The 26281-nt window shown below is 52.9% G+C and overlaps 1 protein-coding gene across 3 annotated transcripts; it reads left to right on the forward strand.

Moving 5' to 3' along the window:
• The first annotated feature begins 376 nt into the window (after positions 1-376).
• NUCB1 (nucleobindin 1) lies at positions 377-18681 on the forward strand. 3 transcript variants are annotated; one of them, XM_029924525.1, is made up of 13 exons: positions 377-480; positions 898-1034; positions 3783-3890; positions 6717-6849; positions 9287-9390; positions 12221-12406; positions 12672-12762; positions 15923-15981; positions 16240-16332; positions 16417-16509; positions 16789-16959; positions 17616-17712; positions 17822-18681. In XM_029924525.1, exons 2-13 carry the CDS (start codon positions 909-911, stop codon positions 17935-17937), a joined length of 1377 nt encoding a protein of 458 aa, XP_029780385.1. In that variant the 5' UTR covers positions 377-480; positions 898-908; the 3' UTR covers positions 17938-18681. The 3 variants fall into 3 exon arrangements, with proteins under 3 accessions (XP_029780385.1, XP_029780386.1, XP_029780387.1); XM_029924526.1 differs by lacking the exon at positions 377-480 and adding an exon at positions 553-776; XM_029924527.1 differs by lacking the exon at positions 377-480 and adding an exon at positions 553-744.
• The last annotated feature ends 7600 nt before the right edge of the window (positions 18682-26281 follow it).

Below are 26281 nucleotides of genomic sequence, written 5' to 3' on the forward strand. Positions count from 1 at the left end.
TCTCTCTCTCTCTCTCTCTCTCTCGGCTTATATATTAGAAACTTATAAGATGATCTGTGCCAACAACTACCGACCGATCTGTAACTTGCAGCCACTTCTTGGGGAAAAAAATAAATGGGAGAACTACAACAGCCATGAGGCGAAGGGGCCGGAGGCCCGCGGAAGTTGCCTCATTTTCCCCCTGCCTGCAGGGAATTGTAGTTCTCTTTGAAATCCTCCGCTTTCCTTTCACCTAAAAGGCAGGAAATGCGGCGTCAAGGGGTAGAGCTTCCGAGAAAGAAGAGCCTTTCGAGAACAGGCTAGAGACTTCCACAAGGGGCGGGCCGCTAGACTGAGACCAAGGGGCCTGGAGCCAGCGCGGACCAATCAGGCCGCCGAGGGCGGGTTCTCTGCGGGAAGGTGGGCGTGGCCTAGAGGGGAAATCACCGGAACGCACCGGAGGTCCGAGCCCTGGAAAACGCCCTCTGCGGTGAGGGAAAGGTGAGGAGCTGGGTCGAGGAGAGGGGTCCTAGACGGGGTCCTGGGGAGGAGTGGGAGGAAGGGGTCCAAGAGAGCTGGAAAACTGAGTCTCGGGGAGGATGGACTGAGCACCAGTACTTGTAGATCCTGGCAAAAGAGGAGGCTTGGGAGCGATGGACCTTTGGTTCTGGGGAAGGGGACTGAGATCCCGGATTCCTGAGTCTGAGCGAAGAGGCTGAGTGCTGGGAGCCAGGACTCCTGGGTCTAAGGAAGGAAGAGCTGGAGGTTCGGGCATCCGTGTCCCGGGAAACGAGACGGTTTGAGTCTTGACTCTTCCATGGGGGGAGGGGGAGGGACGGCGCTTGGGGGCCCAGACTCCTGGGTCCAGGGGAGTAGGCGACTTGGGACAGGCATGATCCACCCCTCTCCCCCCAACAGGCCACGTCGCCATGCCTTCCTCCGGGCCCCGCGCAGTCTTTCTCCTGCTACCGCTGTTGCTGCTGCTGCGTGCTGTTTTGGCGGTGCCTCTGGAGCGGGGGACGCCCCAGCAGGAGAGCCCTGCGACCGAGAGCCCCGTGAGTGGCCCTGCCCTCCTCTCCAGCCAGGTGTTTGCAAGTGGTCCTACAATTCCCGAGGATCCCCGTCGTCCCTGGGGGATACTTCCCCCAGGGACCCAACCTGGAGTTTGCCTGACATTCTTTGCAGTCCCGGGGCTTTTGAGGTGGTGAAAAACTTGGGGGTGGGGGGGAACCTGCATATTTCTAAGTCCTTGGCTCTGAGGTGTGGGAAATCAGATCAGATTTTAAGTGACAAATCTGCATTACCTCCTACCTAAACCTCTACTTGTTTAAGCCCCCCTGCCCTCAAGCAGGAATGGAGGGGGAAAGAACTACATTTCCCAGTAGCACCTGGAGCAGGTGGTGTTAGCCAACTGGGGTGTTCTCAGTTCACAGAGCACCTGGGAAGGGACACTAAACTGCCCATGTGTTAATTCCAGCATGTGTTTGTCAAATGCTAGGAACCTTTGGTCTTAGAGAATTTGGAATGTTAAAGATACTCAAGGCCAATGTCCTGATTTGTGGCCTGAATCCGCCCATACCTCCTATCAGTAAAGGGCAAGTTCCTATATCTGGAACATATCATCTCGTGTTCCCCTGTGGCAGTCCGTCCCGACCTTGTGAGTTAGGCCTCTGTTTGGTGAAATCTTTGCAGACACAGGACACCTTTGAGTCCCCTTTCCCTTCGTTCACTGCACACATTTCTTGATCACCTCCAGTGAGCCAGGCACAGTGCTCCCCCAAGCCCCGGACCCTCACAGACCAGCTTAGCCTCGCCAGGAAGATGAACGTTGGGGCTCCCTGAAAATGGACACCAGAGTGATAGTCAAGGCAGTCAGGTCGCGAGCTGAAATCTGAAGTGCAGGGAACAGCATTCCAGGCAGAGGGAACAGCCCGAGCAAAGGCTGTGTGGTAGGGAAAGCAGAGTGAGTGGAGGGGCATGGAGGTGGCAGTGTGACCTGAGCAGAGTGAGCCCAGGGGCCAATTATTCAGAGCCTCAGGGGGTACTCTTTTTTTTTTAATGTTTAATTTATTTAATATCAATGTTTATTTTTGAAAAAGAGAGAGAGAGAGAGAGAGACAAAGCACTAGTGGGGGAGGGGTAGAGAGAGAAGGAGACCGAATCCAAAGCAGTATCCAGGCTCTGAGCTGTCAGCGCAGAGCCAGATGTGGGCTCCAACCCATGAACTGTGAGATCATGACCTGAGCCAAAGTCAGAGGCTTAACTGACTGAGCCACCCAGGCACCCTAATGTTTATTTTTAAGAGAGAATGTGAGTGAGGGAGGGGCTGAGGCGGGGGGCGGGGGCGGACAGAGGTATCTGAAGTGGGCTCAGTGCTGACAGCAGAGAGCCTGATGTGGGACTCGATCTTGCAAACTGTGAGATCATGACCTGAGCCGAAATCAAGCGTCAGGAGTGCTCAACCAACTGAGTACCCAGAGGCCCCAATTTATTGCCCATTTTTAAAAAGTGTTTATTCATGGGGCATCCAGGTGGCTCAGTCGGTTAAGTGTCTGGTTTTGGCTCAGGTCATGATCTCACTGTTCTGAGTTCAAGCCCCATGTCAGGCTCTGGAGCCTGCTTCAGATTCTGTGTCTCCCTTTCTCTCTGCTCTTCCCTCACTCATGCTCTGTCTCGGTCTCTCAAAAATAAATAAACATTTTTTTTAAAGTGCTTATTCATTTATTTTGAGATGGGGAGTGAGGGGCAGAGAGAGAGAATCCCAAGCGGGCTCCGTGGTGTTAGCGCAGAGCTCAACATGGGGTTCGATCCCACAAACTGGAATCGTGACCTGAGCCGAAATAAGAATCAGATGCTTAGCCAATTGAGCCACCTGGCCACCCGGCCTAATTTTTTTTAATGTTTATTTATTTTTGAGAGACAGCTAGAGCACAAAAGCAGGGGAGGAGCAGAGGGGCGGGGAAGAGGATCAGAAGCAGGCACTGCGCTCCCAGCAGAGAGCCCCATCCAGGGCTCCAATTCCCGAACCGCAAGATCATGACCTGAGCCAAAGTCAGACACTGCTCCCCCAGTTTGTTGCCTTTTTTTAAAGTGTTTGTTTATTTTTGAGACCGAGCACAAGCTGGGGAGGGACAGAGAGAGAGGGAGATAGAGAATCCAAAGCAGGCTCCAGGCTCTGGGCAGTCAGCACAGAACCCAACTCAGGCTCAAACTCATGGACAGTGAGATCATGACCTGAGCCAAAGTCAGAAGCTTAACCCACTGAGCCCCCCAGACACCCCTTATTGCCTATTTTATAATGGAAGTGTGCTGACCTACTCAGGGCAGGTCTGGGTCCAGGAGCCTAGTGATTTTTGTCTGTCTTGGTCACCTGCCGTGTCCCCTGTACCGGTCCTCAGCACGCGGAGGGACTCACCGAGCGCTTGACGAATGATGAATGAGTGTCTGTTTCACTGCTTGCCAACAAACACGCATGCGTCCATTCTAAGTGCCCACTCCGTGCTCAGTGGGGGGCTGGGTGTGATTTTCACTTCGTCTCCACTGCAAGCCTCGGAAGGGAGGACTGCTGTGGCCCAGATCAGGCAGGTTGCCTGCGCTTACAGAGCAGATGGGGATTGGAACTGGGGTCAGGAGGCTCCAAAGCCTTGGTCCCTGGGCACAGGCCTGCCCCTTGCTCCAAGTGGGGCGTCTCTGGGCCCTTCAGCAGGTGCCGGGAGGGCGGGGCACAGGGCTGGGTCCTACCTGCAGGGAGGAGCCAGAGGACGGTGGGGGCTGAGCTGCTATGTTCATCCCTGTCGCCTTAGGACACGGGCCTGTACTACCATCGGTATCTCCAGGAAGTCATCAATGTGCTGGAGACGGATGGGCATTTCCGCGAGAAACTGCAGGCTGCCAACGCTGAGGACATCAAGGTGCGGCTGGGCGCGAGCCAGCTTCAGCGGTGGGGGGAGGAGGAAGGGTGCGCGCTCGGAGAACAGAGTCCAGGAGGGGACTGGATTCTCTCAAGGGGCCACGTAGCTCCGGTCCTCACAAAACGGAGGCACGGGAGGCGTGTCTTCTCGGTGCCACACGGCTGGGAAGGGGTCTGAGGACACCGAATGTGTGGTTAAGCATGGGAGCAGATGGCACAGGCTCCTTTGCATGCTGTGTGACTGCCCTCGCCGTGCCTCAGTTTGCTCCTCTGTAAAACGGGGGCTAACCTGCATTACAGGGTTCAGGTTAGGATCTTCCAAGGGTAAGACACACAAAGGGCTGAGACATGCGGGTAGTGGTCCTTGGACCTGCCAAGCCAGTGCTGGTTCCATGGAATGTTCCGTGTAGTACGTTGTGCTCAGGAAGAATTCAAACCCCTGGAGGTGTTGGGAGCACTTGGCTAGCATCCCCTGTAGCTCCTGTAAGGCCTCCTGAGGCCCCTCATTTTTTTTTTTTTAAGTATTTATTTTGAGAGACAGACAGCACATGAGCTGCGGACTAGCAGGGAGAAAGAGGGAGACAGACTCCCAAACAGCCTCCACGCAGGGAGCGCAGAGCCCACGGCAGGGCTCGAACTCACGAAACTGTGACATCATGACCTGAGCCAGAATCAAGAGTCAGAGGCTTAACTGGCTGAGCCCAGACCCCAGCTTGGAGAAGATGCTGCCCACCGCCCCCCCACCCTCACCCCCGCCTCCCTGTTCAGTGGTGGCAGGCCACCAGAAGGGGCTCCAAATGCCTCAGCCTAGGACAGGGCGCAGGGCCTGGACTGATGGCCCTGGTCCCCCAGAACGTCCAGCTGTTCCTGGGACTCTCATGTGGCCTCCAATGAAAGATGGGCAGAAGCAGAGACTATAGAGCCCCGCCCTTCCCCTGCCCAGCTCAGGAGCCTGTCCTCAAGCTGGCCCAAGGCCACACAACTGGGAAGTGACCTTGGAAAGGGGGTTAGGCAGGCAGGTTTGGGAGGGGGACAGTGCCCGGCTCCAAGCCACCCCTCCTTACGCACTTCGTGAGGAGTTGTACCCTCTGTTCCCACACCAGTTCCTTTCTCAGGAAATGAGGAGGCTGAGCCGGACGTGGGGCTCGAACTCACAAAACCGCGAGACCACGACCTGAGCGGAAACCAAGAGTCAGACGCTTAACCGACTGAGCCCCCCAGGCGCCCAGCTTTGGGGTCCGGAGCAGGAAAAAGATGTGGCAAGAGGTCATGCCAACCTGCTACCTCACTGTTTGAGGGCCCTCGGACAAGTGGCTTCTCCACTTGGGCCTCGGTTTACCCAGCTGTAAAATGAGGTTGTAGGCAGGACTGGGGGATAGACCCAATGAGTCCGGCAAGGGGCTTAACCCGTAGTCGATACCTCAGTGGCTGAGGTTATATGACTGTCACTGCTGCCTCTCCAGGGCCACACCCCCTGCGGGCTGGCGAGACCATGTGAGTCTCAAGTGACCAAGAAAGCCAGCTGAGCAGTGACAGATAGTAGAGGGTACTTGCGGGGGGGGGGGGGGGGGGGGGGAGGAGGCCCCAGGGAGGGCCAAGTCCAGTCTGACAAGTGAGAGAGGGTTTCTAGGAAATGGGTGCCCTCAAGTGAGGTCTGACATCTCACTGGGAAGGTCCCTGATGTAGAAGTTGCGGCTTTGGGGGGAGGGGGGCGGCGGCGGCGTTTCAGACAGTGGGAACTGGGTGTATAAATGAAGCATTCTGAGGCACCCAATGGCTCAGTCAGTTAAGCATCCGGCTTCAGCTGAGGTCATGATCTCACGGCTCGTGGGTTCCAGCCCCACGTCGGGCTCTGTGCTGATAGCTCAGAGCCTGGAGCCTGCTTCAGATTCTGTCTCCCTCTCTCTCTGCCCCTCCCCAGTTTGAACTCTGTCTCTCAAAAATAAAATGTAAGAAAAAAAATATTTTTTAATAAAGCATTCTGGTACCTTCCACTGCCTGCCAGTGGTTTCTTATAACGGACACAAAGAGAGAGGAGATGGGGCAGGAGAGAGATGTAGGATCCTGAGTGCCGGTCCCAGCGGTTCGGTCCTGTGGGCACTGGGAGGCTTGGGGGCTGTGAGCAGGAGAGGGGCAGGGTCAGCTCTGGGAAACAGACATGATCTGCAGTGACAGTTGAAGGGGCTCAGAGAAGGTGCCCCTATCAGCAGTGTGTTGCCATCTGCTTTCAGGGTTTTTGTTTTTCGAGTTTATTTATTTGTTTGAGAGAGACAGTGTGAGCGGGAGAGGGGCGGAGAGAGAGGGAGAGAGAGAGAATCCCAAGCAGGTTCTGAACTGTCCCCACAAAGCCTGCTACGGGGCTCAATCTCACAAAATGGTGAGAGCATGACCCGGGCCCAAATCAAGAGCTGGACGCTTAACCAGCTCAGCCCCCCAGGCGCCCCTGCTTTGAGTTTTGAAGGGCACTGAGGATCAGCTTGGCTTGTAAAGCGGTGGTAGGAGAGACTCCGACGCAGAGTGGCCAACCAGCGTGTGCAAAGGGCAGGTGGGGGGAAAGAGCCTTGAGTGTAGGCACCGATGCCCTGTTAGTGCTGCTGGAACCGAGCTGATTTGTTGGGTGACGGGAGATGGGGCTGCAGAGGTGGGCAGGGCCTCAGATGTCAGGCCGAGGGGCTAGGGTTTGTCCCCAAGGGTATGGAGTCTGTCAGCTTTGCAGGCATCCAAAAGCTGGTAGAAGGTTCCAGAGAGGGCAGAGAAAGGACAAGCTTTCCCAGTGTGCCCCCTCCCAGGCCCCCAGCCTGACCAGTGTCCCCTTGTCTTCGGGCAGAGTGGAAAGCTGAGCCGGGAGCTGGACTTTGTCAGCCATCATGTCCGCACCAAGCTGGATGAGCTGAAGCGGCAGGAGGTGTCAAGGCTGCGGATGCTTCTCAAGGCCAAGATGGACGCCGAGCAGGAACCCAGTAAGCAGGGGCAGGTAGGGGGGACTCACTCCCTGCCCCAGAAAACACACAGAGAAGATCGATCTAGTTTTCTTTCTAGAACATTCTACTGCTAACATAACTGGTTGGTAGGTTGTGGGGGATTTTTGTTGTTGTTTTTTAAAGTTTTTTTTAATGTTTATTTATTTTTGAGAGAGAGAACTAGAGCGTGAGCTGGGAGGGGCAGAGAGAGAGCGAGAGGGAGGGAGACACAGAATTCGAAGCAGGCTCTGAGCCATCAGCACAGAGCCCGATGTGGGGCTTGAACCCACAAATGCGGGATCATGATCTGAACCCAAGTCGGATGCCTAACCGACTGAGCCACCCAGTTTTTTGGGTTTTGTTTTCAGTTTCTTTCTTTTATTTGCTTTCTTTAAATCGTGGTGATTCAAAATTCTGATGTAACTTCAGACTTCTAGAAAAAAAGTTGCAAGAACTGTGCAAAAAGCTCCTGAATACCCTTAACCCACATTCTCCAGGTGTCAGCTTTTTTCTATCTGCCTTTCATTCACATTTGCAAATTCCTCACAGACTGTATCTCTTTCCCCTCTTCCAGTGTGATTCTCCTCCAAAACACCACATTGTCCTACATAGCCACAATGGGCCATCAAAGTCAGGAAGTTTCAAAGGGTGCACTGTTTTTTTCCTTACTTTGTTATTCTCTGTCTCCCCCCCTGGGAAGGCATTTGTATCTGAGATTATATTTTATAGTTTTAATGATTTGTCTTTGAAAAAGACAAAAGAAATATACGTGGAGGAGAAAGACAGTTTTAGATTCTAAGATCCCACACAATGACTTTTATTTTAATGTTTGTTTATTTATTTTTGAGAGAGAGCACAAGCAGGGGAGAGGCAGAGAGAGAGAGGGAGACGGAATCTGAAGCAGGCTCCAGGCTCCGAGCTGTCAGCACAGAGCCCGACGCAGGGCTCGAACCCACGAACCATGAGATCATGGCTTGAGCCAAAGTCTAACACTTAACCAACTGAGCCTCCAGGCGCCCCTGTTTATTCATTTTTGAGGGGAGTGGAGGCACAAGGGAGTGAGGCACAGAGAGAGAGAGAGAGAGAGAAGCAGGGCTCACCTCATGCGGGTTTCAGAGTCCTATTTGATCTCTAGTAAATTAGACATTTCCCTCATCACTAAAGAGGAAAATCCCTCCTGGGAATTGGCGGCTTATCGTGTCCCTCGCACCCGGCTGTGTGCTTCGACTCTTGTCCCTTCAGCAGCTGAGAAGTCTCCAGAATCTGACCACGGCTCACATCCGTTGCTGCCCTTTGGGTCCCGCTTGGGTCCCTGTCGTCGCCTCCTCCCCCGGCTCCCTGCCACCACACTGTTTGTTCTGTTTCCCCGCACAGCAGCCTGTGGGACACTGGAAACGCCTCTGTCGGTTTCCCGCAGCCACTGTAGCAAATTAGCACAAACAGCAGCTTCCGACACACACACGGGTTCCCTCGCGGTTTGGAGATCAGACTCTGAAGTCAGGGTCACGGGGCGAAAATCGAGGTGTCCTCAGGGCCACGTTCCTTCCGGAGGCTTGGGGGAGAGCCAGTTTTATCACCTTCTCCAGCTGCCCGAGCTGTGTTCCTTGGCGGGTGGCCTGTCCCCCTTCCCCAGAGCCAGCCGGCCGTGTAGCACTTGTGTCCTGTCTCGTGGTCTTCTGCTGCAGTCGGGTCTCCCCCTGCCTTTCTCCTGTGGGGACCCTTACGATTACATTGGGTGCCCTGGGTAGTTGGGAATGATCTCTCCATCCCAAGATCCTTGACTCAATCACAGCTCTGCAAAGTCCCTTTCGCCATGTGACATGTCCACAGGGTCTGGGATGAGGGCGTGGGCATCTTGGGGGCTGTTACATGGCCCACGACAGCACCAAATCCGGGTCCTGTCCCTCCTCTGCTTAGAGCCCACCATGGCTCCCCAGTGTTCACGGGACCAAGTCCACACCGTCCCTGCGGCTCACAGATGCCCTCTCCCCACGCCTCTCCTGTCAGCACTTTTAGTTAGCGCCACATCTCTGCCACGTCTCTGCCATCTCTGGACCTTGACCCTATGTGTTTCCCTCTGCTGGGATCTTGTTTCTTGGGGCTTTTTTTTAAATTTTTTTTTAATTTTTAATGTTTTATTTATTTTTTAGAGAGAAAGAGAGACAGTGTGAATAGGGGAAGGTCAGAGAGAAAGGGAGACACAGAATCTGAAGCAGGCTCCAGGCTCTGAGCTAGCTGTCAGCACAGAGCCCGACGCAGGGCTCGAACCCACGAACTGCAAGATCATGACCTGAGCCGAAGTCTGCCGCTTAACCGACTGAGACTCCCCCAGGCGCCCCAGGACAGGGATTTTAAAAGGAAGAACACTCCATGAAGTGTTCCTTTGGGGGTTTTTGTGGTTGCTGTTTTGTGTGTTTACTCCGTGTCCCTCACCCAGATGTGCAGCTGGATCACTTGAGCCTCCTGAAGCAGTTTGAACACCTGGACCCCCAGAATCAGCACACGTTCGAGGCCCGGGACCTGGAGCTGCTCATTCAGACGGTAGCCGTGTAGAGGCCTGCAGGCAGAGGACGGAGAGCGGGGCTTGGTGGCAGGGGAGCAGGGAAGGGAGCCTGGGACGCGAGCCCACTCACCCCTGCCTGGTGTTCTCAGAGCCCCGGGTGGTGCCCCAAAGGCCTCCCCTGATTCTGCGAAAACGGAAATACAGGCTGATGGGCTTGGCTCCGTTCAGACCTGGTTTCAAATCCCTCCTACACTTTGTCCTTCCCATATGACTTGGGGTGAGGGGCATAGGGCTGTCCCCTCTGTGTCCTTGTGCGTGGCAGAACAATGGCCTCCCACCAAAGATGTCACACCGTGTACAAACTTTTTCTTCTTCTTTTTTTTTTTGAGAGAGAGAGCACAAGTGAGTGAGGGGCAGAGAGATGGGACCTTGCTTGCTTGCTTTCATCTCCACACCCAGGGTGGGCCTTGAACTCACAACCTTGAAAGCAAAAGTCCTACGCTTTACCTCTGAGCCAGCCAGGCACCCCTAAATGTGTATTGTTTTAAGCCACCAAATTTATGATAATTTGCTACAGCAGGCATAGGACGTAATAGAGTCCTTATCTGAGAAATGGGATCTCCAGCCCAGCCTCATGAGGAAGGCCAAGGGCTTCAGGGTTCGGGAGTGGAAGGGGATGCCCAGACCTGCCCCTGCCTCTCCCCTGTTTCCCGGGTCCCCAGCACCCTCAGCACGAAACCGCTCCCTCCAGCTGAACTGAACCTGGTTTTCTGGCTTCTACTGGAGCTCCACCTAGTGGCCATGGAGAAAATAGCAGCCATTGAGTCTGTTCCTGGCATTGGACTCTGTTCCTAAGGGATGTTTTTGCCACTTATTTGTAAAACATCCCAGAAACTGTCCATTTTCTACAGTCCCGCTGTCATTCTCCTAGTTTAAATTCTCATCATTTCTCACCACCAATTCCTCACTGGGCTCCTTGCGTCTGCCAGCCAAGTTCACCAGCCAGACTCTTCAACCTAGCACTCCTGACATTTGGTGCTGAAGTCTTGTGAGAGAAATCTTGCGCGTTGTGTGATGTTTTAAAAAAATTGTTTTAATTTTTATGTTTATTTTTGAGAGAGAGAGACAGAGCGCAAGTAAGGGAGTGGCACAGAGAGAGGGAGACACAGAATCCACAGCAGGCTCTGGGCTCCGGGTTGTCAGCACAGAGCCCAATGCGGGGCTCAAAGCCACAAACTGTGAGATCATGACCTGAGCCAAACTTGGACGCTTAACCGACTGACCACCCAGGCCCCCACATTGTACAGTGTTTTCCGCATCCCTGGTCTCTACCCACTCGACAGCTGCAGACCTTGTGGCAACCAGAAATGCCCTCAGACATTGACCATGGCATCCTGTGGGCCACAGTCTCCCCAGGCTGAGAACCCTGCTGGACCTTCTGTTCCCCACAGAATGCTGTGTCTGTTCCCTGCGCTGCCCGGAAACGACTTACCACAAGCTTAGTAGCTGGAAACAACTTGAAATTCTTATCTTATAGTGTAGATCAGAAGCCAAGAAGGGTCTTTTTGGGTGTGTTAGTTTGCTGTGGCTGCCGTAACAAATGACCACAGACTCAGTAGCTTAAAGCAGCAGAGATGGGGGCATCTGGCTGCCTCCGTCCTTAGAAAACGCAACTCTTGATCTGGGTGTTGTGAGTCCTTAGAAAACGCAACTCTACGTTGGGTGTAGAGATGACTTAAAATTTTTTAAAAATTAAAAAACAACAAAAATGTATTCTCTCTCCGTTCTGGAGGCCAGTAATCCAAAATCAGTATCCCTGAGCCAAAACCTTGGTCTTGGCAGAGCTGTTCTCTCTAGCGGCTATAGGGGGAAACCTACTCCTTGTCTCTTCCGTCTTTTGGAAGCCACCGGCCTTCTCCAGCTTGTAGACACGTCACTCCAGCCTCTGCCTCCATTGTCACATGGTGTTCTCCATGTGTCCCCGTGTACCTTCTCTGTGTCCTTCTTATAAAGACAACACTCACTTGGCTTAGAGCTTGGCTTAGAGCCGACTCTAATCTGGTGAGGCCCTCATTGTAACTAATTAAATCTACAATGTCCTATTTCTAAATAAGTTCACATTCCAACATTCTGGGTGGACATGAATTTTCTGGGTGGATACAATTCAGTCCAGTGTAGTGTCGCTGTTTCCAGCTTACAGGGGAAGAAATGGAGGCACAGAGAGGCTCAGGTAACTAGCCCAAGATCACACAGCCTAGTGGAATTTATTCACACACCAGAGCCTAGATTTGAACCCTGGGCAACACAGTTAGAGACCCAGGGTTCTTTATCACCCTCTGTGGTCTTCTTATTATATTGTTCCTTATTGCTTATTCCTCAAAGATCTTTATTTTATTTTCAAGTGATCTCTGTACCCAATGTAGGACTCAAATTCACAACCCCCAGATCAAGAGTCCACCGACTGAGCCAGGCAGGTGCCCCTGTTCTTCTAAGATCTTAAGATTATGGAGGACTTAAAACAGATGGGTTAAAGCCAAAGAGTCCTTGGCTGTTTCAATCAGAAGAGAGAGCGACTCTTGCTCTCAGGGTCGTGAGTTTGAGTCCCGGGTTGGGTGTAGCAATTACTTAAATAAACTTAAAAAAAAAAATCATTAGCATGTAACCATCCTAATCTCTTCTGAACAAATAGAGGCGGCTGTGTTATGGGGCAAGAGTAGGTCACAGAGATCAAGGACGTGGAACCCAGGACTGGATAGAGGTTGGGGCGGCCCTTGACCAGGTTCAAGGCTGAGGGCTTGGGATTTAGAGGTTGACGGTTGGGGCCTGTGCGTGGCAATGAGATGACAATGACCATCTGCTTTTCCCCAGGCTACCCGAGACCTTGCGCAGTACGACGCAGCCCATCATGAAGAATTCAAACGCTACGAGATGCTCAAGGAGCATGAGAGACGCCGTTATCTGGAGTCACTGGGAGAGGAACAGCGAAAGGAGGCAGAGAGGAAGCTGGAAGAGCAACAGCGGCGGCACCGAGAGCACCCCAAAGTCAATGTACCTGTAAGGACCCCCTTTTGTGCCCACCCCACGACCAAGTTCAATTCTCCAAGCACCCTAAGATGAACAAGTAGCTAAAGAACTACAACTCCCAGCAGGCCCTGAGGCCAAAAGCCCCTTTAAGTATGCCCAGTCACTCCAGGGGCTCCTGGGAGTTGTAGTTTTGGGGTTTGCTTGTTTACCATTCTTCCTTGAGGGCAATGACATTTGAAGGATGGGGGCAGACCCAGACTTCTTGCTCATGAGCCCCTGACTCTCCCTTCCACAGGGTAGCCAAGCCCAGTTGAAGGAGGTGTGGGAGGAGCTGGATGGATTGGACCCCAACAGGTTTAACCCCAAGACCTTCTTCATACTGCATGGTAAGGTGGGGAGGGAGCCCCAAGACCCAGGCTGAGCTCTTAGCCTCTGACTTTTCTGAGGCCTGAATACTAAAGAGGGGGCTTAGGCAGTGGGGCCTAGGCAGGCCAAAGAGACCTGAGCCCATCTCTCCTGCTGGTCTGGAAGGCTGCACCCCTCCGCATGGCTAGGATCTTCGAGAGAAGAGCTAGGCCTCTTTTCCGGGATACACCAGACTTCTCGGTTCTCAGAACTGGCCGATGTCCACCAAGTAAGCAATCCAGGCTTGGGCCAGGCCTGGGCCCCCCTTCCACAGCAGCCCAGAAGCCCCGGTCCCTGCCAGGAGCCATATTGCCAAGGGTGGGCCGCCCCCTAATTGCTCCCAGGGACCTAGGTCCCCTTCATTCTGTTCAACCCATCTAGAAACATAGCTTGGAGTTGCCAGGCCATCTCAGATGTGCCTAGGCCCCTGTCCCAGAAGCTGCAGGCGGTCAGCAGGGGCCTGACTGATTCATTCAGCAAACATTTACTAAGCTCTCTCTAAATACCAAGCTTGATGGAGACCCCATGGATACCGCTGTGAACAAAACAAAGTCCCCCCGTTCTCACAGAGCCAGTGATCGGGCCAACAGATCACACTGTATTTCAGTGACTCAGAAACCAGGGAGTGTAAATACCCTCGGAAGGAGGGCAGCAGGGTGAAGGGCCTGGGTGTCTAGCACCCCATGTGGCTGCTGAGCTCTTCAAAGGACCGAGGAACTGGAATCTGTGCAGCGGTGAGGCAGAAATTCTTTTTAACTTGTAATTGTCGTAGAATACACTTAACATTAAATGCACCGTCTTAAGCGCTCCGTAAGCGTGCGGCTCGGTAGTGTTAAGGACACTCTCGGTGGGCATCCAATCGCCAGAACTTTTTTCACAACGAAAACTCTTCTGCTCAGCAACAGCTCCCTGTTATTCTTCCCCGCCGCCCCTGGACGCCTTCTTGTTTCTGCCTCTGCAGATTTGACTGCTCTTGCTACTCCGTCTACATGGAATCCTCTAGTATCTGTCTTTGTGTGACCGGCTTGTTTCATTTCGCCTCATGTTGAGGAATTTCTCATTGTATGTGGTTGTTATTCATGGAAGTCTCGTGTGTCCCCTGTGGCCCGTGGCTGCCGCATTGGGCGGTGCCGCTCTAGAGAGCGTATACTTCAGTGAAGGACGTTGAGCCTTGAGGATATTGGGGGGAAGAGTGTTCTAGGTGGAGGGAACAGCAGACACACAGGGAAGAGTGAGTGTGGGTTTCCAAGGTAACAGCAGCCAGCGTGCTCCCAGCCTTCTGGCCGGGGTAAGGAATTTGGATTTTATCCTCTCTGGGATCAGACACCACAAAAGGGTTTTGAGTGGGGAACTGACACTCAATCTGCCTTAAGGGTTGACAGCATCCAGCTGGCTGCTTATGTGGAGGACGGGCTTTCCGGGGCCAAGGCCAAAGCCAGGAGAAGGCTGGAGGCGCTGGTGGCTGCCCCACGGGAAGTAGGGAAGCGTGGTTGGATTCTGGATTTATCTGGATAGTCAAGCTGGTAGGACTCAAAGATGGACTGGATAAGGGTATGAGTGAACAGAAGGGGCAAGGGTGACTCCAAGGTGTTTGGCCTCAGCAACCGGAAGGGTGCACAAGGAAGAGCAAACATATTTGGCAGGGGAAATTGGGAGCCTTGTCCGTTGAGGTCAAATTGGAGAGGTCTGTTGGACATTCACATGGAGATGAGAGTTGGGGGTCGGATATTCAGGGGTGGAGGCAGCTCATGGATGGCACTGGAAGCCAAGGGATTGGAGAGACCCATCTGAAAAGCGCTGGCCCATCAACCTATTTTTGTGATGATGGAGAATGTTCCGTCCTGTCCAATATGGCTGCCACCAGCTACCTGTGGCTACTGAATGCTCGACATGTAGCAAGTGGGACTGATAAACTGACATTTTTATCTTATTCTGTTTAAATTTAGGGGTGCCTTGGGTGGCTCAGTCGGTTGAGCATCTGACTTTTTTTTTTTTAATGTTTTTAGAGAGACAGAGACAGCATGAGCAGGGGAGGGCCAGAGAGAGAGGGAGACACAGAATCTGAAGACAGACTCCAGGCTCTGAGCTGTCAGCACAGAGCCTGACATGGGGCTCGAAGGGGCCCACGAACCATGAGATCATGACCTGAGCTGAAGCCAGATGCTCAACTGACTAAGCCCCGCAGGCACCCCTTGAGCAGCTGACTCTTGATCTCAGCTCAGGTCTTACTCTCAGGGTTGTGAGATCAAGCCTCGCACTGGGCCCCATGCTGGGCATGAAGCCTACTTAAAAGAGTAATAATAATTACATGTAAATAGACTATACAGCTAGTGGCTACCATATTGGACTTGAAGATTAGCTAGACAAGAGGTCCCAGGACTCAGCCCTGGGGTGCACCAATACGTAGCATTCAGGAGGACGGAGCCAGTGAAGGAGAATGAGGGGCATCTGGAGAAAAGAGAATGATGTCCTAGAAGCCAAGGGCAGAAAGTCCCATAAAATGTGAGTTAAAAGTTAACCATCAGCGAGGCACCCGGCCGGCTCAGTTGGTGGAGCATGCAGCTGTTGACCTCGGGATTATATGTTTGAGCCCCACGTTGGGTGTAGAGATCACTTACAAATAAAATCTTGAAAAAAATTAACCATTGGATTTGCGAGGTCAGAGTCCGTGGCCATCTCTGAAGGACCAGGGTGGGTGCTGATCTGAGTGAGCAGAGGAGGGGAGACCGTGAACGTGGCCCGTGTGGCTGTGCAACCGGAAAGGCAGGTGGAGGGGCCTCTGGCCTGGTTGTCTGGGAGGCAGAGGCCCCTGACACCCTGGAGCCTGGCCAACGGGGTTGATCCTGTGCCCAGATCACCAGGTGTTAGGGACCAAATCGTCTCGAGTGACAACTGCCTTAGGAACAGTCCCGGTGAAGCCCACCTTCCATTTATTCCATTCTTGGGACCCCGGTTGGTAGGGATCGGGCTGACCTACAGTGGGCCAATGGGATGCTGAACCTGGAAGGATATCACCCAAGGATACTTGACCTCTGATAACAGAGCCCACGCCAGCCCCAAATGCCTTCTTGAGCAGCTCCCTCAGGGACCCGACCCACCCTGTACTCTGTCCCCCAAGATACTTTGTTGTCTGCCCCTCAGATATCAACAGCGATGGTGTCCTGGATGAGCAGGAGCTGGAGGCCCTCTTCACCAAGGAGGTGAGCATCTAGGAAGTCATGGGTGCAGATGAAGCCCAATCAGCCACGTGTCCCCGTAGGTCCCCCTGGATGTGAATTCAGGGGAAACTACAACTCCCAGCAGCCCCTAGGACAAAAAGAGGCTGCCGGGAGCGCCGGGGTGCCCCGAGGACTGCTGGAAGTCGAGGTTGCCTGCTTGTGTGTTGGGAGGTGGAGGAGCCTAGGAGGGAGGTTGCCCCGCGCCCCTCAGTCTGTCCCACCTCTCCCTTGACCCTGCAGCTGGAGAAGGTGTATGACCCAAAGAATGAAGAAGACGACATGCGCGAGATGGAGGAGGAGCGGCTTCGCATGAGGGAGCACGTGATGAAGAACGTGAGAGGAGGGGACCCCGGCCATGGGGAGGGTGGGGGCAGGCCTGAGGGGGGCCCAGCTCTGTCACTTACCCTGGTTCCCTAGGTGGACACCAACCAGGACCGCCTGGTGACCCTGGAGGAGTTCCTCGCATCCACCCAGAGGAAGGAGTTTGGGGACACCGGGGAGGGCTGGGAGGTGAGGACGTGGGGGACTCTCTGGGTCCTGACTACCTCTGACCCCCCAGCCCGAAGCCTTCTCTTACTGTCTGGGTCTCTGCCTCCTTCTGTCTCTGGCGTGTCTCAGTGTCGCCCCCGGGTCCCTGTTCTCCCCTTTCCTGGGTCTCTATCCCCCTGCTCGGCTTCCGCTCAGGCCTCCCAGCCTTCCCCAGACCTCCTCTGTTAGTGGAGCCCCTCGAACGTGAGCGGGCCACGGCTGGCATCGCTCCGCTGATGGCCCCCGTCCCCTCCCCGGCAGACAGTGGAGATGCACCCTGCCTACACGGAGGACGAACTAAGGCGTTTTGAGGAAGAGCTGGCCGCCCGGGAGGCAGAGCTGAACGCCAAGGCTCAGCGCCTCAGCCAGGAGACGGAGGCTCTAGGGCGCTCCCAGGGCCGCCTGGAGGCCCAGAAGAGAGAGCTGCAGCAGGTGACTGGCCAGGGAGGCTGGGCCCATCCTCTGAGTCTCTTGGGTCTTCGTCCTTGTGTATTCAGAGTCTGGGAAGGCCTGTGGCCACTGTGCTGATGACTGGTAGATCCTTGCGTGGTGACGGCCATCTTGAGTAACGGCAGACGTTGTCCCCATCCCTGACAGCTCTGTGGCTGCCATGTTGGATAAGGGCAGTGGGGCTGTAATCAGGAAGGGAGGAAGAGGAGGAGGTTAGACTCAGCCAGGGTTCGGGGAAGGCTTTTCTGTCCCAACCTGAGCTATGACAGAGGAGGGAGAACTGGATCTTTTTAACTGTTTTTTTTTTTTTTTAATGTTTTTTTAATTTATTTTTGAGAGACAGAGGGAGACAGCACGAGCAGGGGAGGGTCAGAGAAAGAGAGGGAGACGCAGAATCAGAAGCAGGCTCCAGGCTCTGAGCTGTCAGCACAGAGCTTGACGAGGGGCTCGAACCCATGAACCTTGAGATCATGACCTGAGCCAAAGTTGAGCCACCCAGGCACGCCTTTAACTGTTATTATGGTAAACTCAGAGGGAGAAAAAAACAGGCCCATAGAGGAGGGACTGGTTCAGGGCAAGTTAACTCGGAGACTCAGTGCCTTCCCCTCCCGCCTGTGCCATCTCCCCCACCCCTGCAGGCCGTTCTGCAAATGGAACAAAGGAAGCAGCAGCAGCAAAGCCAGAACGGCCCAGCCCCTGGCCCTGAGGGACAGCTCAAGTTCCGCCAGGACACAGGTGCTCTGGGCCCCGGGCCCACGGGGGTGGGAGCCAGGAGCGGACCCCTGGTCTGAGGGAGGAAGAGGCAGGAATGTCTATGGCTACCATTTCCCCCCTCCGTTTCCAGATGACGCGCCTGTCCCAGCTCCAGCCGGTGACCACCCGAAGGATGGGGACCCTTCAGAGAAGAAGGCTCCTGATCAGCCCCCCGAGCTGCCCCAGTTGGATACCCAACATCTGTGATCCTCCTGGGGTCCCCCCCGTCCCCCCCACTACATACACTCTGGGTTCCTACTGAGGCTGCTGATGGGAAGGAGATGGGAGCCTCAGTCCACCCCCTGTGGGGACCAGCCACATGCAGGTGGCCTCCTGGGGGAGGGGAGGGCAGGCGGCCTGCATCTGTCACCTCCCACCTCCACAGCCTCCCAGTCCGCGGCCCCTTCTTGCCCATCCCCTCTAAGGACCTACCTTCTCAGCTCTATTTGGGGGCCCTCACTGGGTCCCCCTAACTTAGGGAAGCCCCCTCCCTCTCGTGGAGGGTCTGCTTCGTGCCTGCCTCCCAGATGGCTGGGGCCAAGTTGGGGCCACTCTGTGTCCCCACAGCTGCTGAGTTCCGCCTGCTGCCCAGCCTCTGCGGGTTGGCGAGGCTTGAGTGGTCCTTCGAGAGCTTTCCCTACCTTTGTGGGACCACCAGTGCCTCAGCGGCGGGGTCTTCCCCTTGGCGGGGTATGAAGGGCAGCAGTCCTCAGCCTAGCAGATTCCCTGGTAACTAGGCCCCTGGCTTCCAGCTGTGGCTGCCTCCGCCCCTCCCCCACACAGCCCCAGAAGGGCCCTGGAGCCAACCCTGCCCCAGGGTCAGGTTCCAGCCCCGCAGCCTCATGTGGGGGGCATTGCCTGCCCTCCCCCACACCCTTTCTGGCCTTGTCCTACAGCTCCCAGGTCTGCTTTATCCTCCGGTTCCATCCAAATACACTTTCTGGAACCTTCTATGCGTCTGTCTTTGCACATACTGTTCCCTCTGAAGCCTCACCCCCAATTCACCTGCTAAAGTCCCCTCCTCAGTCTTTTTTTTTAAGTTGTTTCATTTTATTTTTAAAGTTCATTTATTTTTGAGAGAGAGAGAGCACAAGTCAGGAAAGGGCAGAGGAGACAGAATCCCAAGGAGGTTCCCCTTTTTCAGTGCAGAGCCTGATGTAGGGCTCGAACTCCCAAACAGGACAATATGACCTGAGCCGAAATGAAGAGTCGGACGCTTAACCGACTGAGCCATGCAGGGCCTCAAGTCTTCCTCGTTCTTTAAAATTCAATTCAAACATAATGTCTGAGAGACTCCAGCCTGGCACCCTCTTGTCCTCTCCTGATGTGCCCCGTGTGAACGCACGCGCACGCACACACGCCAGCGGGATCTCAGCCACAAGGACAGAGAGGCTTACTGGGGGGCGCCTAGCTGGCAGAGTCGGTTAAGCGACTTGATCTTGGCTCAGGTCATGATCTCATCATCCGTAAGTTCGAGCCCTGCATCGGGCTCTGCACTGACAGCACGGAGCCTGTTTGGGCTTCTGTCTCTCCCTCTCCCTCTGCCCCTTCTCCACTGGTGTGCACACACATGCTCGTACACTCTCAAACTGAACTTAAAAAAAAAAGGCTTAGTCAGGAAAGTATTACCTCCCAACCCAAGACATCCCAAGGTAGGGCGGCTCCAGGAGCTACAGGGAACCACGTTCTCCCACGTCCTAGCTCCGTGGTAGTGGATGTGGGGGGCGCTGCACTCCTCTTGTGGTCAGAGTGGCTGCAGCTGCCCCAGATGTTACACCCGCTGCACCAAGGGCGCCGGAGGAAGGAAATTGATAGGTGACAAATCAGAGCCCCCTCCTAGCCCCTCCCCACTAGAGTCTTTTTTATCAACATACCACTGGGCAGATCTAGCTGGGCATCCACAAAAAGGAGGAAGTGTGAAGGGGACTCCAATGATAAAAAGTACCTGAGGAGACAGAGAAGACTTTGTGCAGGGCACAAAGGGCGAGCAGATAGGTTGGGAGGGGTTGGGTCCTGCCAGGCCGGGACTGGGGACTCCGCTTGCTGCAGCTGCCCCTGGGCACCCCTGCCACCAGGGAACCTACCCCTCAAGCTAACTTGAGCCCGTTGGCCGGGAGCCAACCGGCGGGCATCCCGGAGGAGGCAGTGGCGCGGGGAGGGGCTCAACGCACACACTTGGCCCCAGTCAGGGCAGTGGCGCCCCGGCCCCAGCCCTGCATCTACTTTCAGAACCCCCCTGGGGCTACAGGTCAGGGCCCCCGCAGTGTGCACGAGGGCCCAGTGAGGCACCAAGCGAGGGTCACTGTCAAGTTTGAGCACCGGGAGCCCCTGAAGCGCTCCGCAGGAGTGGATCCTGGAGCCTCCCCTTTGCCACCAGCAGAAAGGAAATCCCAGAGTTGGAGACTGATGAGCTGGGTCTAGTCACTGCTGGTGACTTACAAGACCCACTGACCCTTCATCTCTGACCCAGGGCCCTCTTCCCTGCCCCACTCAGATTTCCGATTTGAGGATTTTTAAATTGTTATTAAACTGATGGGACTTAACTTTTTTTGTTTTGTTTTCGTTTTAATCTGAGAGGCTCTTTAACAACACAAATTCCCAGAGCCTGAAATGTCCTAGGGAGGGTTCTGGGAGGTTGTACAGCATGCCGTGCCCCCCAGCTTAAGCCCCAACAAGGACCACAAACAGCAGCCGCTGCCCCTCGGCTTCTGGAAGACTGGGAGCTGAGTCTCAGTGAGCCAGCCTGGAAAATGGGCATTAAATGGTAGACTTCTTTGAAGGATCCAATAATCATACACCTGAACAGCACGGCTCCTGGCTTGAAATCTGAGCAGTAGTTTATTATATGGACACATTTGTACAGTGAGAATCCCTGAGAGCCTGTGTCTGACTTCCGTACGGAAGGAGACCCATCCCAGCTGCCCAAGATGCTTTTCACATTTTGCAATTCTTTTATTTGTAAGTGCTTGCTTACTCTGTCTCTCCGGGCAGACTCTAAGTTCTGAAAGGAGCAGGGAGAGGGAGGCTCCCATCTGCCAAGTTTCCATTCCCATACAGCACCGGGCCAGCATACATGGTCAAGACCGAGGTCACCTCTGCCGTCGGCCACCTCCACCCCATATGGCTTCCTGCTTGTTCTAGTTTTATTATTTTTTTAATTTTTTTATTAAGAAAAAGTTTTAACATTCATTTATTTTTAAGAGAGAGAGAGTGCGAGCAGGGAAGGGCCAGAGAGAGACGGAGACACCAAATCCGAAGCAGACTCCAGGCTCCGAGCTGTCAGCACAGAGCCTGATGCTGGGCTCGAACCCACAAGCTGTGAGATCATGACCTGAGCCGAAGTCAGACACTCAATCTACTGAGCCACCCAGGCACCCCTAATTTTAAATAAACAGGATTGGGGCGCCTGGGTGGCTCAGTCGGTTAAGCCTCCGACTTCAGCTCAGGTCAGATCTCACGTTCGTGGGTTCAAGCCCCGCGTCGGGCTCTGTGCTGACAGCTAGCTCAGAGCCTGGAGCCTGCTTCTGGTTCTGTGTCTCCTTCTCTCTCTGCCCCTCCCCCTCTCATGCTCTGTCTCTCTCTCTCTATCAAAAATAAATAAAACATTAAAAAAAGTTTAAAAAATAACAATAATAATAATAATAATAATAATTCTGGTGAATAAGTGAGTTAATGAGGGGCTCCTGGCTGGCTCAGTCAGAGCATGGGACTCTTGATCTCAGGATCGTGAGTTCAAGCCCCGTGATGGGGATAGAGGTTACTTAAAAAATATATTTTTAGGGGTGCCTTCGTGGCTCAGTTGGTTAAGTGACCGACTTCGGCACAGGTCATGATCTCGCAGTCTGTGAGTCTGAGCCCCACATCAGGCTCTGACAGCTCTGAGCCTGGAGCCTGTTTGGGAGTCTATGTCTCCCTCTCTCTCTGCCCCTCCCCTGCTCTTTCTCTCTCTCTCCCTCTCTCTCTCTGCCTCAAAACTAAATAAATATTTAAAAACTTTTTTTAATAAATGAGTTAATGAATAGATGCTCTGCCCTCTGCCTGGCATGCTGTCCACGCATCTGTTATGTGGTTGACAGTTAATGTGTGACCTTTAATTTCACAGGTGTTTTCTTAACACTTAAGTAGGAGCCTATTCATCTCCTCCTTTGCTCTCACCTTCACACCCCGTCGCCTGCAGGGTGAGCTCCTTGACCCTTCACAAATGGTCTAGTTGACCCGTCCAGGTTTATCTTTCACACATTTTACCCACTCCCATCCTGGGTTCCAGACTCTCACTTATTCTATTTTTTTAAGTAAGCTCTGTGCTCATCGTGGGGCTTCAGCTCAGTGACCCCAAGATCAAGAGTCACATGTTCTACCTAATGAGCCCCCGGACGACCCCCGGGCTCTCACTTCTGAATTGATCAGCTTTCTCTTGCTGGAAGGAGTGGTTTCTTCTGGAACACAGTCTCTCCTTCTAGTCTTTCTAAATCTCCACCAAAATCCTTCAAAATGCTGGGACACTTGGGTGGCTCGGTCAGTTAAGCATGTGACTCTTTTTCTTTTTAATGTTTTATTTATTTTTTGAGAGAGAGAGAGAGAGACAAGCGTGAGCAGGGGAGGGTCAGAGAGAGAGGGAGACAGAGAATCCGAAGACAGGTTCCAGGCTCTGAGTTAGCTGTCAGAGCAGAGCCCAACACAGGGTTCGAACCCACAAATTGCAAGATCATGACCTGAGCCAAAGTCGGACGCTTAACCTACTGAGCCACCCAGGTGCCCTAAGCATCTGACTCTTCATTTCAGCTTAGGTCTTGATCTCAGGGTCATGGGTTTGAGCCCAGCGTTGGGGTCTTCGTGCTGGGCATGAATACTACTTAAAAAAAAAATCAGTCAGTTAAGTGTCCAGCTTCAGCTCAGGTCATGATCTCACAGTTCGTGGGTTCGAGCCCCGTATCGGATTCTGTGCTGACAGCTCAGAGCCTGGAGTCTGCTTCGGATTCTATCTCCAACTCTCTGCCCCTCCCCTGCTTGCACTCTGTCTCTCTCTTTTTCTCTCTCGAATATAAAATAAAACATAAATAAATTTAAAAAATAAAACAATTTAAAAAGAAGTTTGGGCGTCACTTCATCTGTCCAGCCTTCCCTGGTCCCTGGGGTTGAGCAAGGGAAGCCCCACTCCACCCGCCTCTAGGCTGCCTAGCCTTTCCACCACAGGACTTGGTCCAGGATTGTGTATTACACTGTGGGAGCTGCTTGTTAGTTTCCTATTGCTGCTACAACAAAGTAACACAAATTTCACAGCTTAAAGCAGGAATGTATCCTCTTGCAGTTCTGGAGGTCAGAAATATAAAATGAGTCTTGCTGAGTTAACATCAAGATGTCTGCAGGGCTGCATTCCTTCTGGAAGTTCTGGAAGGGGAAGAATCTGTTTCCTTGTTCTTCCAGCTTTTAGAAGCGCCCGCATCCCTTGGCTGATGGCTGCTTCCTCCAGCTTCAAAGCCAGCAGCACAGCTTTTCCAAAAAATTTAAAAATGTTTATAAATTCATATTTGAAAGAGAGCAGGAGATCAGGAGTGGGGGAGGGGCAGAGAGAGAAGGAAACAGAGCATCCCAAGCAGGCTCCATCTCCTCAGTGCAGAGCTCTATGTGGGGTTCAAATTCACAAACCGTGAGATCATGACCTCAGCCGAAATCAAGAGTCAGACGCTTAAGGTCCCTGAGCCACCCAGGGGCCTCATCAAATCTCTTCCTCCCTTTTGTTGTCACTTGTCTGATTGAATTCCCTGCCTCCCTCCTGCAAGGACCCTTGCAATTACAGTGAGGCCACCACAAAATCCGGGATAATCTCATCTCCAGAGCCTTAACAATCACATCTGCCAAATCTCTTTTACCACGTAGGTCACATTCACAAGTTCGGGTGATCCAAGCGTGGACATCTTTGTGTGGGGGTCGGGGTGGGTGGGCATTCCTGTGCCTGGCCCAGGTTGTGTCTCTTTCCGCCACTAGAGGGCAACAGAGAGCGGAGTGAGGCTCATCCCTGGGTACTCGGTCACCAAGCACAAGGCTAAGTCAAAAGTAAAAAATGTTTGCTGAATGAATATGTGAGTCGTGCCCATGGGGCGTGCTGACACAGGAAAGCTGCCACATTAAGTCTTCCCCCCCCAGCTCCTGCTGAAAACTGTCCAGTGTCCTTTCCGAGCCCTCCATGATTCCGCCCCTGCCTGCATCCCGAGTCCCTCTTCCATCTCATTTGCCCACCGTCTTTTTTCTTCAACTTGCTGGCCCATTTTCAGTTCTCAGAACATAACTAGCTCTTTCCCACCTTATGGCTCTTGGTCATGGCTGTTCCCCACACTATCAACTCCACGGGGTTGATACCTGAACAAAGGCCGAGAGAATCTCTCATTTCTGATGTGTCCTCAGGACCCAGAACAAATTAGATGCTCAACAAATATTTGTGTTCTGTCGGGAGGTCTCTCTATGGAATGACCCTGGAACCTCCTGGAGACTCTGGAATTCCTGGCTATGAGCTGACCAGGACAGGGACTTCCTCTCTCTCCACGACTTCCTCAACTTCCTCCAAGGTCTGTACATGATGTTTCCAGCAAGTTCTGGAAAGTTCTGGTGCCCAACCTCACACATCAAGACAATGGGCTCAGGGCGCCTGGGTGGCTCAGTTGGTTAAGCCTCCTACTCTCAGTTTCAGTTCAGGTCCTGATCTCAAGGGTCATGAGATCAAGCCCCGCATTGGGTTCTGCTCTGACAGTGCAGAGCCTGCTTAGGATTCTCTCTCTCTCCTCCTCCTCTTCCTCCTCCTCCTCCTCCTCCTCCTCCCTTTCTCTGTCCCTCTGGCTCTCTCTTTCTCTCTCAAAATAAATAAACTTTAAAAGCGAGAGAGGGGGTCACCTGGGTGGCTCAGTCGGTTAAGTGTCCAACTTCGGCTCAGGTCATGATCTTACGGTTTGGGTTTGGGCCCCGCATCAGGCTCTGTGCTGACAGCTCAGAGCCTGGAGCCTGCTTCTGCTTCTGTGCCTTCCTCTCTCTCTGCTCCTGCCCCACTCATGCTCTGTCTCACTCTGTCTCAAAAATAAATAAAACACTAAAAAATTTTTTTAAAGAGAGAGAATGGGCTCCTTTTTATTCACTAATGCTCTGCCTCTATTTTATTGATTTGTCTGTTTACTTTTTTATTTTTATGCTCTGCTCTAAATTCCACTTTGTCTTATGCCCTCTGTTAATCTCCTAGCTGTCACTCTGGGTCCCAGAAATGCTGTCATGTGCTTAACGCCCGTGGTCTGCCTCCCACGAATGGAAGGTGCTTGACCTGCTGCGTGCCAGGTTCCCGTCCCCGGTCAGGGTCAGTGATTTTTCCTAACTCAATTATGAATTAAATTAAACACAGCTGACATGGTTCAGTGCGTGTGCTATATCCCTGTGATGTCCTTTGATACTTTTTTTTTTCAGTGAAATTTAAGGTCTTGAGATTCCTTGCAATGTGATACTCTGTTGTAAGCATTTTGCACCATTTATTCCTACGTTTTCCTACTGATGGCCGACCCAACTTTGAGCTACCACACGCAACGTTGCAAGAAATGTGCTTACATCTCAGGCACACATTTGAGAGTTTCTCACGGGGATGTATCTTCCCTCCACAGTAGAGAACACTGGACCATGAAGATCTCCTTATTTTTTACTTGACTGCGTATTACAAAATACTTCTGAGTACACGAACTCACTGCCAACAATTTTAAATCATAACATCTTATTCTGAAACTGTTAAAGAACTTACTGAACTAGTAAATCGCTTCTTGGCCTTTTGGCTAAGATCAAGGGCAGAACTCGTACGGACGGTTCCTTTGTACCCCACGGCTAGCGTCCCACCCCGACCCCACCGTGATGAGATCTTAGGTAAATATAGTGCATTGTGGAAAACAGAAATTGACATTGCTACAGAAATTGACATTGCTACATTGTTTAATCAGGCACAGACCTGATTTGGATTTTCCCAGCATTTACTTGGGTTTATGTGCACTTTATTTTTTTTAACTTTTTAAATATTTTTATTTATTATGAGACACAGAGAAACGGGCAGAGAGAGAGAGAGGCACAGAATCCAAAGCAGGCTTTCCAGGCTCTGGGCTGTCAGCACAGAGCCCAATGGGGGGCTGGAACCCACGAACCATGAGATCATGACCTGAGCCAAAGTCGGATGCTTAACCGACTGAGCCACCCAGGTGCCCTGACACGTACACTTTAAAAAAGTCTAGAATACAGTTCTATGAAACCTTATCAAATGTGAATATTCCAATATCCATCGCCACAATCAGGATACAGAACTGTTGCATCCATACACAAACTCCTTCGTGTTACCCCTTACTAACAGCAGCCTCCCCCAAACTTTAACCCCTTGCCATTGCTGGTGTCTTCTCTCTCATCATTGTTACCAGACAGAGAATCGGTTCCAAACTCACGTGTGGCTGCTTGCCGTGGGAAAACCAATACTCGATGCACAAGTGATGGTGGGAAGGGAAGTTTCTTTAGTCAGGAAGCCGCTGACCTGGGGAGATGGTGA

This window comes from Suricata suricatta, chromosome 16, assembly GCF_006229205.1.
Source record: "Suricata suricatta isolate VVHF042 chromosome 16, meerkat_22Aug2017_6uvM2_HiC, whole genome shotgun sequence".
In the NCBI taxonomy this organism is placed as follows: domain Eukaryota; kingdom Metazoa; phylum Chordata; class Mammalia; order Carnivora; family Herpestidae; genus Suricata; species Suricata suricatta.